The sequence below is a fragment of the Stenella coeruleoalba genome (genome assembly GCF_951394435.1).
Source record: "Stenella coeruleoalba genome assembly, chromosome: 5".
Classification (NCBI taxonomy): Eukaryota; Metazoa; Chordata; class Mammalia; order Artiodactyla; family Delphinidae; genus Stenella; species Stenella coeruleoalba.
In genome coordinates this window covers 131026418-131038856 of record NC_137150.1, presented here as the reverse complement: position 1 = coordinate 131038856, position 12439 = coordinate 131026418, and the positions used below count along the sequence as shown (strand labels likewise).

The following is a 12439-nucleotide window of genomic DNA, read 5'->3' as shown; positions in this document are numbered from 1 at the left end:
AAAATACAAGACCTCTCAACTCCCTCCTCTTTTTTGTTTGGGACTAAAACTTTCCCCCTAATACCCTCGTAGAGAAACTGTTCTGATTCCTGGTTTTGATAGATGTGGGGGGTCTTTGCCAATCTACTCATGGGGCTTCCAGGGTGTTGACCCTGTCAATACTGAAAACCCCAGAAGGGTGTGCCTTGTAACCAACGTGCTGAATGCTGGGGGGGGGGGTCCCCTGTGTTACCCAACAGTATTCATCCCTGAGAATGCTGCCAGTTGGCAGCCGTCACACTGGGAGTTGACCGTGTGGGAATCTATGACAAGTAGGTTCCAAGATATATACCTCCAGTGACAAAGAGCAGGCGGGGAAGTTTCAAGTCTAACTCGCAGTACCTCCTGACACTCCCTCTTTTGAAAGGAGAGCCCATGGGTGGCCTATTGAGACCTCCTGGCAGAAGTTCCCTCAAGTTCCTGGGACTTTGCTTACAACCTGTAGTATAAGGCTCAAGCCTGAAGGATTGCCTGGGAAGACGATGTGGAGTCCTCAGAGATCTTGCATGTGCCTGAGTGGCGATCACAGTGGCAGATTTAGTTTGGCATGTTCCCTTCTGCAATATTGAACTATTTATCTGGGTCGCTGGCACCTTGCAAATATCTCAACAGAGTTTAGCTTCCTTTTAAAAAAAAAATACAATTTTTTTCCCGAAGTTCAAATTTGTTTTAATAAAAAGATGCATACCGTATTTTAAGTGAAAATGACAGAATTGCCAAATACGTTCAGTACATTCCCATTTTTGTAAAACGATTATATAGATATTTGCTTGGAAATAAAGTCTGGAAGGATGTAAGCAAAAAATTAATTGTGGTAGTTTTCATGTTTCGGGAGAGGAGGAAAGTGAAGGATAATGGAAAAACCCCTCCTTTCGAGGACCATTTCTGGAAATTACAAATACAGTAAGTCCCCTACATACAAACGACTTCTGTTCCAAGAGTGCATTCGCAAGTCCAATTTGTTCGGAAGTCCAACGAAGTTAGCCTAGGTACCCAACTAACACGATTGGCTGTATAGCACTGTACAGTAATAGGTTTATAATACTTTTCACACAAATAATGCATAAAAAACAAACACAAAAAATAAAGAAAACATTTTTAATCTTACAGTACAGTACCTCGAAAAGTATAGTAGTACAGTCCAACAGCTGGCATACAGGGGCTGGCATCGAGTGAACAGGCAAGAAGAGTTACGACTGGAGGAGGGAGAGGAGGTGGGAGATGGTAGAGCTGAAGGATCCTCAGCAACAGGAGATGGAGGGCAAGCTGCAATTTTACTCACGCCTGACGTTGATGGCTCAGGTCCTGGTTCCTCGCTGGAACCAGATGCACGTTCGCATCTTTGAAAGTTCGCAACTTGAAGGTTCATATATAGGGGACTTAGTGTAACCCTTCTACTTCCCCTTGACCAGAACTTCATCACAAGCCCATGCCCTGCTACAAGGAAAACAAGTTCACTTCGGTCAGCCAGATGGTCAGCTATGTTTGGGGTTTCTCTAAGGCAGAAGGGACATTGATATTGGGGGACAGCTATCACTTGCCTAATAAGGAAAGTGATTTCATGTAATTCTGAGACAACTAAATAGAAGAGATTGGTAAATTTAGATTCAATATGGAATCACAGGAACCAAAATGTGCTGTCTTCACTATTTTTGCTGACACTCAGCCATCATTTTTTGTTAGAGCGAAGAAACAACTCTGTACCATTTGGAGAGAATCTCAAGAAAGTATGGTTAGTTTAACTTGATGCTGGAGTTCAGGGATGTGACCAGAAGGGTATCTAATTCTTGGAAACCTAGCATACATTCCATTACTATTTTACGTATTTTTACTGATGTTTTCAGACAGTGATTGAGTTTGCCAACCTTTCGTTTATATTTTGAATCTAGGAAGGGCCCTCAAAGCCCCTATATGTGTAAGTCATGGATGAAATGCTTTGGGTGGTGGGGTCAGGGTTGGCTGGCATGAGGGGGAAGGGGCTTTTGGAGGGTGGGACTTACAGGACGGCTTGGGGAACAGGTGAGTGGTCTTGACACATCTCTTGTTGATGTCCCCTCTTGCCGTTCCTCAGGTGGCCGCTCGCACTGGTGAAACTGGAGTCAGAAGACGTACTCAGGCCATGTCCAGATCTGCCAGCAAGAGGAGGAGCAGGTTTTCTTCTCTTTGGGGTCTGGACACTACCTCCAAAAAGAAGCAGGGACGCCCAAGCATCAATCAGGTAGGTTCCAGGGTGGATGAGAAAGCAAGCGTAGATTGCTCCCACGGACACCTCACTTTGGGGTGTGCATTGTTCCTTGATTGATACTGTTATATCACATCAACTAGCTGACACAAAGAAGTTAGTTGTGCTAGATGCTTTTTTTTTTTTTTTTTTTTTTTGCGGTACGCGGCCTCTCACTGTCCGGACGCGCAGGCTCAGCGGCCATGGCTCACGGGCCCAGCCGCTCTGCGGCATGTGGGATCTTCCTGGACCAGGGCACGAACCCGTGTCCCCTGCATCGGCAGGCGGACTCTCAACCACAGCGCCACCAGGGAAGCCCCTAGATGCTTTAAATAGATAACGTATACCCATAACATTGAACTCTGCTATTAGTCTATCACCAAGCTCCAGTCTCCCACCTGCAACCTTTCCAAACCCTGGGTAATTACAGTGGTACTGAAAGTGCACTTCTTCCTGAGTTTTCAGAAGAAAAGCAGGGCCTGATGATGAAGCCAAGTGGGCACCTGAGCAGTCTTTTAAGCTGCCTCTGGCACTGGATCAAAGGCAGCCTCCAGGGGAATCTGATTGTTTCTTTGCCCTTGACTTTTGGGGGTTGACATTAAATGGGCAGTTCTTCTGCCTACTTACATCAGGAACCAGGAATCCGAGAGCGCTCACTCACCACTGTGACTCCCTTCTACTACCCAGGTGCCAGGGCTTGAAGGGGACCTACCTCAGTGCATCATGAGTGGCACCCCCTAGGGTGCTGCATCATTGGGCCTCTGTTAACCAAATGCTCTGGCCTCATAACTTTGACTTTTTTACTAGCTAAGTCCACTTTCCTGCGGGAGTTACTTCTGGGAAACTCTCCATTGTCATTGTCATCCGCCTTCTTTGGCTTTGAGAAACAAGTGGCTCCAGAGCCGCTTCAGATTTTAAGAACTGGAAGAACATAGGTATTTGTCTTTCAGGAGAAGGAGAACGTCCAGTGCATGAGCCGTAGAGGCACTGAGCAGTTTGAGGTCATGACTAGGATTGCCAATTTGACCTATTCACTCTGAGCCCGTAGGCAAAGTGAGAATTCCATTGACTGACTCAATAAAAAAGATCTCATCATTTATTCGACCAGTTCAGCCATTAGTTTACTTAAGAACTGACATTTAAAAAATAAATTAATCGTGAAAGCTGATGTATTACGTCCTTAGCTGACCACCACACTCATTGTTTCCACCTGGAGTGTCTGGACCGTTGGTGGAACTTGCAGGGGACCAGACGAGCAGATGGGAAGAGGCTGAGCGTTCATGCAGTTTGTTCTCTGGTCTTTGGGGAGAGTAGAGCATCATCAAGTTTGCTACCTGGGGTTTTGCTTCTGTGTAAATCCGAAGAAGAAACTGTTTGGAGGAAAGTCAGTATTTCTTCGGAAAAATCGCACGAGACTTGATGCTCTTGGTTAAACCTGCAAAAGGGTGGCATTAACAATCAGCATTTCCCCCCTTGTTTCAGGAGGTGGTGGTGTCCTTTTGTGTGCATCGTTCGGCATTGCAGGTGACTCAGACGGACACTGTAAATACACGTCAGGGTTCGCAGCTGGAAGTTTGGGTTGTATTTCTCTTCTATTGAAAGCCTTAGTTCACTTGTGTGCTTCTACCTTATGGGTGCCCACTTATGTTACAGTCCATTGCTGCTGAAACATATGCCTGAATTTAAATGAATCCAAGAGAATGTTTTAACTTTTTCTTTTAATCAAAGGACCATGTAATGTCTTACAAACAATTCTTGTTATTCTCTCTTACAGTAAGAGTTTAAAAAAACCTCTTACTTAGCCGTAAGTATACCAATAGAAAGTTACTTGTTAATTTAGTACTTTGAAATGGATAAAAATTGTATGTTTCTATATATCTCATTTGCATTGGAGCAAAGACTTTTTCTTAACCATGTATATTATACCGACCGTACACAATCGGTTGAGAGCAAACCTATGAAATTTTCCCATGTGTTTAGGTTTTGACTACCTAGTGGCATTGGTACCCTGATGTGATTTTAGTCATATCTTTAAGTTAGCAGGATTCATTAAATTTCAAAGGATAGACAAGTTTCTATTTTTTTAAATAAGAAACTTTTCCTTGGTGTTATGGTAATATAATTATAAACATATGTTCTCAGGTTCTGAGGTAAAAAGTAAACTCATTATTATTGATAAATTTCTGATTAGGTATGTGATGCTGTAGCTGAAATTCTTCACTGTGAATGAATCTGGTTCATTGCATTTGCAGGTTTATTTTCTTTAAATTTAGATGAATTGTCCAGATCTAAAGCCAATTTAAAAAAATTGCCCAAGACGTGGGAAGTGATCTGATATAGATAGAGGGATGATTTTCATGGTCTTTTAGCTAGTACATTATTTTACCTACTTCAGGATTTGATGTAAGAGTATCTGAAACTTCTGTAATGTTTTCTAATAGTCAGGCCTGTTTTCATCCCCCTTCTCATGCTTCATTTGCCCTTTTGCCCAGATTTCTTCTTAAGATGATACTTTTGTGTACGCAGGTGTTCGGTGAGGGAACTGAGGCTGTAAAGAAATCCTTAGAGGGAATATTTGATGACACTGTTCCAGATGGCAAGGTAAAAACAAACACATGTTCCTTTTCTAAAAGTACCACAAATACATCAACATTACACAATGCAGCGGTTTCTTGGGATCCTAAGATTAAGTATGCTCAGTATTAAAAACTGAAATGATCGGTCCTTTAAAATTATGTAACAGGTCGAGAAGAGATGGAAAACTCGATAACAGTAAGAATATTCTCCTGCTGACGTAACGTTTTCAATAACTATCATTTGAATGTTGAAGTTTCCATGTAGAATATAAGAGGAAATTGTGGGGTACTGGGTAGCAGCATATTTTATGCCATTGTTAATTCCTCTCATATACAACTTTCTTCTCAGGGGGTGAGTTCTTACTGCCCTCCCTGTCTACCCACACATGCTGCTTTTTTCCTTCAATTAATTTCAAAGAACTGTTCTGACAGTTTGTTCTTTAAAAACAAAATGCGTTTGCCTCCCAAGACAAGCATTCGATTAAAGATGCCCAGACTTGATTCAACCTTGTGCTCGGATTTAAAAGGGTCTTTCCAACTGCTCTGATTGAAAGCCCATAAAGAATATTGATTTTTTTTTTCTAGGCCACTTTTTTTCAGCCTCTAAATAAATGGACATTCCTTGTTTTAAAGACCCTAATGATGATACAGGCGGCCTCGTTGCTGGGGGCAGTGGGGGGATTCTGGTGTTGATAACGGGACCTTGGTATGATCCTCTGGTTCTTGGACTCAGAATCAATAGGACAGGGTTCAGCTCTCGGTGGCCATGCAGCCGAGCAATGGCTTGCCCCTCCTTCTAGATGGAGCTGAGCCTCCAAAATCAGAGTGTAGTAGGGGAGTTCTGGCTGTTGGGGGGAGGGGGGATAAGAGTGGCCGTGGACAGGCCTTCTCTCCCTTGGATACCTAAACTACTCCTGGATTATGTCATCGTGGATATAAAGGCTGCTGTCCTTGGAAATACCCATCCACAGCACTCTCTCTGAGCATCTGTCTGTTTCTGATGAAATTAAATTGCTGTTCTTATGTGCAATCCAAGCATAGATGTTTTTGATGTTCATGTAGTCATTTCTGAAGTTAGCTAATTCATCTTGCATACCATTATTAGTGCACTTTTACTTTTCCCCAGGCACACAGATCCTGGAAGCTGCAGAAGTTGTTCCACTGGATTTCTGTGTCACTTTTTTGTTTTTCCAAGATACCCCTTTATCCTCCTCCTTGGCTGGAATGCCTTGTTCTCAAAGAGCAGGTTAGATGCAAAACTTGGGCCGATGTAGTGCTAAGGGCAGTTATTTTAGGTGGCATGTAAGGACAGAATGGGAAGATTCCAATGATAGTTAATGGGATTTGGGCAAGTTGATTGCGTTCTGACAGTTCCTTCCCTGGGGTTCAGTTTATCTATGAAAGCCACACCATTCAAAGGCAGAGCTGAAATTGTCTTCTCAATTGAATTGAGTTTAGTAGCCTTTACAAAAATCTTTTCCCCATTCTGGGATCTGTTCTTTTTACATATGGAAGTTGTTATGTTACTACTTCTCAGCCTTCGTTTGGAAACTTGTTTCTTCTTATAATTTGCTGATAGTGCCAAGTGTTCAGTAATCTGTAGATATGTATTTACCAATCCGTGGCCTGGATGTAAACGACATATTGAGCATCAGTATTATTTTTCCATTGCTAAAATCTAATGGAATGATTTCTCTGCTTATTTCAGAGAGATTAGGCTCCTAATATTTCATCAATCTGTGGAGTGTTTTTAGCTTTAGCTGTTTAGCTGACTTAGATATAACCCAGCTGCTGAAGGGTATACATAGGACACGGCTCCTCCCACCCTTAGAAACTTGGTGCTACTCCCTGATGTAGAGGATGGAGTGATGGCAACAGCCTAAGAAGGCCAGAAAGCTGGTCTTTGAAGTTCTCTAAGCCTCATCTGGGAAATGAGGCTGTCTCTCTCCCAGAGTTACATCAGATGTCGAATGTGAGCACACAAATGATGCTGCTTGTCAGTAGGTAATGCCAGAACATCATCTTTTCTTTAAAAATTTCTTTGCAGCCTCATGGTTGCCTTTGAAACATATAGCTCACATGGTAGATAGGCTTTGCTGGAGGAATCTCAGTTCTAAATTTAAATGGTTTGTGGAAGAAATCGTGGCAATAAAGCCGAACCGAATGGATAGCCCATTTCTTTCTTCTTTTTTTTTTTTTTCCGTTTCTTTCTTTCTTCCAATTTTGAAACCCACTCAATCATGCAATGCCCACCCGTGGTTGCCGTGGATCAGGTGCGAGGTCTGTCTCTCTTCTGAGACATCTTTCCTACCTCCAGGAAGCTCCTTTCTCTATAATTTCTTCTTTTCTCGGAGGAGCTCTCTGTCCTTCACCACTGCCGCCACTTCTGCCCTGGGCCCTTTTCATTGGAGTGGATAATTCCTGTGTGCCATCTGGGGATCTAGATCTTGAGAAACTAACTTGCTGCTCTGCTAACTTTATTTCTTATCGTAGAGGGAGAAAGAAATGGTCTTACCCAGCGTCCACCAGCACAACCCTGACTGTGACATTTGGGTCCACGAGTATTTCACTCCGTCCTGGTTCTGTCTGCCAAATAATAAGCCAGTTCTGACAGCCGTCCGGCCAGGGGACACAGCCCGGGACACCCTGGAGCTGATCTGCAAGGTATGAGGCTACTTGGGGTTGCTTTCTTGAGAAGAACAGAATGCAGCGGAGGAATCCATGAACACTCAGAAGCGTGTGGCAGGGGAGGGTACTTTCAAGAACATCTCCATTTCATTTCAGAGCAGCTTTGGATTTCTTTGTGATAATATGCCTAATAAGTGGAAGTGAATTCTTCAGCGCCGGGAGGAGAGGGATTCTTTTAAGTAGCCTCTTTCAACGTGTGTACTCGATAGATTTGTGATAAGCATCTTCCATGCTCATTGCACAAGGTTTAGAGAATTCAGGTAAAGGACAAAGCAGAAAATTAAGGCACCCTTACTTTACAATTCAGAGATCACCTCAGTGAACATTTTGGCATCACATTATGTGCACTATTTGTAACCTGCTCTTTTGACAGTAACTCATACACGGGCATCTTTAGGGTAGGGAAAAACTGAAATAATAAATATAAATTTGACCTCCATGATGAGAAATTCCTCTTCCTAGGAACACACAATTAGCCTCTTTTGTTTTTTAGAGACAAATGATTGAGCTCACTTCCTCTGTTTTTACCTTACGCTGTAGAAACTTCTTGATCTTTTTCAAGGTAATCCCTGTTTCTTTTTTTTTTTTTTTTTCTCCCTCCCTGAAGGACAGGTGGATGAATTGGATTGCCTTGAGTGAGGGAAGGGAAAGAGGAAAGAAAGGAGCTTTCCTAACATGCCTGCTTTTCTTTTACATAATTAATAGCATTAATAGTCTTATTTAGTAGTCATATCAAGTCTGGGCAAGAACGATACGTCCCCATTGTACAGATGGAGAAGGCCAGGCTCAGAGAGCCTTAGTTCCTTGCCTGAGTTCACATCACAGTCATAATCACTTGCAAAGGAGGTTTTGAATCCATATCTGGCTGTTCCAAACTTAGATGTATCCCTTTGTGCCAAGTGGATGGTCACAAGAACTGTCAGGAGTCAGGAAGGATGGTCCGTAAGGGGTGGAAGAATCTAGAATATATTCTTAGGAGAGTGAAATGGTCTTCTCTGAGGCCACTAAAGGGAAGGTGGAAACCTTTTCTGTCATCATTTTATCCTAGAAGAAGCTGGATGAATACAGTGGTATTTTTGGACCTCCTCATTCAACACAGTGGTTTATAAATGTGGAATAACTTTCACTACCTCAGTTCTATAATTCTGCAATCAGCAATTTTTGTACTTAAAAAAATAAATCACTAGGGCTTTGATAAAGAAAAAATATGGCTTCATATGAAGGAGAAATGGAACACTCTGGCTCAGATAAGCCTGTTGGATCGTCTTCTGTGGAGGAAAAGTAGAAGGACCATTTGTTTCAGGACAAAGCTACAATCAGCTCCCACATGGGTGTTAAAAATAAATGATGCACTCTTGCATGCTTTGACTCCTTCAAGTACACGAATTCTAGCTTTTTAAAGATAATGGTATTTCTGTTCACATTTTTCATTTTAATTACTTAACAAAATTGGTCTATTGAGGATTTCTGCATTCTTTTATTTATAGATTAGCACGATTCTTTAGAGACCCATTAATATTCTGCAGAGCTGTGGGAAGTATTCTCAGAACTGCAGCTGAAGGTGTCAGAAGTAGGACTCTGGGCTTTTTGTATAAGCCAGACTCTGGAGGGTCCTTCCAAGGAGTTGCCTTGCTTTGGAGCCTCCTGTGTACATTGGCTTTAGACTCCATCAGATATCAGAGGGTAGGTCAGAGTTCAGCAATAAACATTGATTGGTGGAAAATTGAACAGTGACTGGGGAAAAGAGTGATTTTAGGTACTTCTCAAGCTTTTGCTTAGATAGAAACTAAGGGAATCAGGGAGGAATAATACTGTCGTGGCCACTTAGAGACCATCTTTAGATAATGAGTTAGACCAGTTCCCCTGTAAAGGGTTTATTTCTGTCACTTGACAGGGTTTTTAATGGCATCATGACGACACACATGCCTTTCTCTAACAAGAGAAGGTCATCCCACTCAGTTTTTCTTGAATCCTCAGGTTTTTTCCCCCAAAACATAGAAGAAAATAAGGTGTGGAACAAGCTTACATCTCTTGAGTTTAAAAACAGAAAAATTTTGTGTGCACTTTAAGAAACTGATGGTCTCCAGAAAAGCACCTGTGTAGGATAAATTATATAGTGTGCTTGGAGCCAGGCACCTTCTAAAGCTTGCTGCTTCGGAAGACACTTCATTGTAATTAGTGGAGCCGATTTTATTCTTCAGAGGGAAAGAGATAATGGGGAAAACAGTGCCACATGTTATTAATGATCTGATTAATGTTGAATGATTTTTTTTTTTCTCTTGGAGGAGGGACTGAAAACAACGGTGATTGTCAGAATGTCTGTCTTTTATTTCTTTATTGTCGTTCTCAACTTTGGTGATGGGTGCTTTCTCTAATATTTAATAATCAATCTTTTTCTTCTGTCTCTTGCATTCAGCCATTCTCTTTCCTATTCTGTCTGATCCACATCATTTCACATCAGTTTGTCATCTGCCATCCGAGCACCAGTCAAGTTCTGGTACAGTAACTGTTTCAAGATCTACATTTCATGTGCAATTCATGTTATGAGTGTTATGAAAGTGATAGTTGCTAAATATAGCAGGTAACCGTGTTAGCCTGTGGGTTGTGGACATGTTCTGATCATTGCAATTACTAAAATAATTGCAAAGAAATTCATTTATTCATACTTGTTATTATTCACGTGTGACCATTGGTATTTATTTCATGGCTTCACTCTGTAGACCTATGGCCTTGGATATTCTAATAACCATGGACATTAAAAACAATAAAAATCACCTCGAAGGGGAGGATAAGTCTCTTTGGAAATTCTGCAGTAGCACTTTGTGTGTGTGTGTGTGTGTGTGTGTGTGCGCGCGCATGTGTGTGTGCGTGCGTGCGTGCACGTGTGGATCTCTGGATGTCCTAACTGCATGCGTTTATGTTTCCTGAAGAAGTTTGATTGAAATGGAAGAATATGAGGAGACATGGAAGAACAAAACATTGGTGGATTTCAAGATCGTGTTATTCTCTGTTTTAATGGACTCAAACTATTTGTTGAAAAGACCTACATTATGTTTTGTTGTTTCATCCTTTGAAGGAGTCATAGGAAGATGAAAAATTTTTAAAACATGCCAACTAAACAAATAATATTTGTCTTATGGTATGATTTGGGACTGCATTGTCTCAAAATGAATCAAATGCTTTCTACGTAACTTAATGAACACTGGAAAACAAATTTGGACCATTGAAGTTGTTTTCCCAGCTGAATTTCTCTTACGTTGTAATTGAACATTTTACAAGTGTAAAGCAGGCCAAATCGTTAGAATTACTATCTTAAAATATTCATTAATATTTGGAATTTTTTCTTGCACATAGATGTATTGTGAACATGGTAAGTTGTTAAACCTGCCTTGATACTGACTTGTAAATATTGGAGGAGCATGAAATTCTTGAGAGTTCTGATGATCTGATTTAGTTAATTCATTACGATTTTCCCTTTATGTTAGACCAGCCATGACTAATGGGGGCTCATAATTGAGAAACATTTACCAAAATGATAAGACACATGGGTATGTTGATCCAAAGTCCCATTTTTAAGGTAACTATTTACTGACCAAACCACGGGCTCTTGGGTTACAAATAAGATCATTATAATTGTTATGTTGGTTACATGTGCTCATTTTTATTTTTCGAAGTTATCAAGACATTATTGTAACTTAAGGAAGTTTGAAAAATACGGTGGTGGAGGGGAAGACGGCCAGAGCCACCCTTATTCCTGTTGCTCTGTTCTCTTTGCTTTGTTAAACACTTCAAGGTGTCGGCCGTTATTTGGCGTTCTCTGTGTATCTGTATAAATGTTTTCAGCGTGGTAGCATTTAAGGAATGATGTCTCCATCAGGACCACCTTAAGACGTGGCACCAAACATCTCTCTTTCACACTGAGGTTTCGGGAGCCCGAAGCTTCTTAGGTGAGGTGGCTATTATGGTCTGGTTTCCAGAAGACTGTCTAAGTGGCAGCCCCATTGGGAGTGTCTACAAAGTGTTGATTAATGATGACGATAAAGTTTCCGGGTGGATTTGTTCCTGTTGACCAAGACGCCATGAAGTTTCATTTCTCTTTCCCTCCCACCTCAGTTGGAAACAGATGGTGAACCAAAATATTTTGCTTCTAATTAAAGATTTCAGTGGGGATCTAGGTCAGTGGGAAGCATTTGCAGCTTTTATCTCTGTGAGGGAAACTTTTCTTGCTTATCGTAGCACCCTGAGTATTATTAATTTGTTGTTTGTCTCAGCGGCTCTTTGACAAGCAGTAGGTAGCACACTTTGAAACTTCCCTGCTTTTGCTTCCCTGGCTTACCCACCCACCCTGGTTATTTGACATCAATGATCTGGGTCTGGCAGACACTGAGCGTTTGATTTTCAGTACCGACAGCGGAAACCCGAAAGCCAGGTGCAAGGAAGGTGCTGCCTCAGTGGTGCCTGTGTTCGGACGGTGGGCTTCAGACTATCACGTTACTCAGAAAAGGATACACGTTGGAGGTTCCCGAGAATTACTATAGAAAACTTCTTTATCATTCTGCTAGGTGTTTAGAACAAACTCACTTCTACTTTCCATAGCCATGCTTTTCTCTAGTGCAGGATCCCTGTCTTGCATGTGTGTTTAATTACGAGGCAAAGTCATCACTGTCGCCAGCTCCCATGTTCTGCAGGCCCCTTCCCACACTCCTGAAGACTGCTTCACGCGGTATCTGGCACACTTCAGAATTAGTTAGGTGTAATTGAATGACTATTATTGGAATAATTATTAGAATGTTCTTAGCTTGGCTTTAAAATTTGGGGCCGGGGGGAAGAAGGTAAACAGAAAGAGCATTAAACCAGTGAAAAATTAACTTCGCTTATTTTGAAATAATTCTCATCAGTTGAGCTTTTGGTGTGA

The 12439-nt window shown here is 41.6% G+C and overlaps 1 protein-coding gene across 8 annotated transcripts in view; it reads left to right on the top strand.

Annotated features, from left to right (window-relative positions):
* Positions 1-12439, top strand: part of TIAM1 (TIAM Rac1 associated GEF 1) — a 400681-nt gene that overhangs the window by 308016 nt on the left and 80226 nt on the right. For 7 of the 8 annotated variants that reach the window (XM_079923442.1, XM_079923436.1, XM_079923437.1 and 4 more), the window contains 4 exons: positions 2111-2257; positions 3743-3784; positions 4787-4861; positions 7330-7500. In XM_079923442.1, coding sequence (XP_079779568.1) covers positions 2111-2257; positions 3743-3784; positions 4787-4861; positions 7330-7500 — 435 coding nt within the window. The remainder of the gene's footprint in view (positions 1-2110; positions 2258-3742; positions 3785-4786; positions 4862-7329; positions 7501-12439) is intronic. The other variant, XM_079923443.1, reaches the window with a different exon arrangement.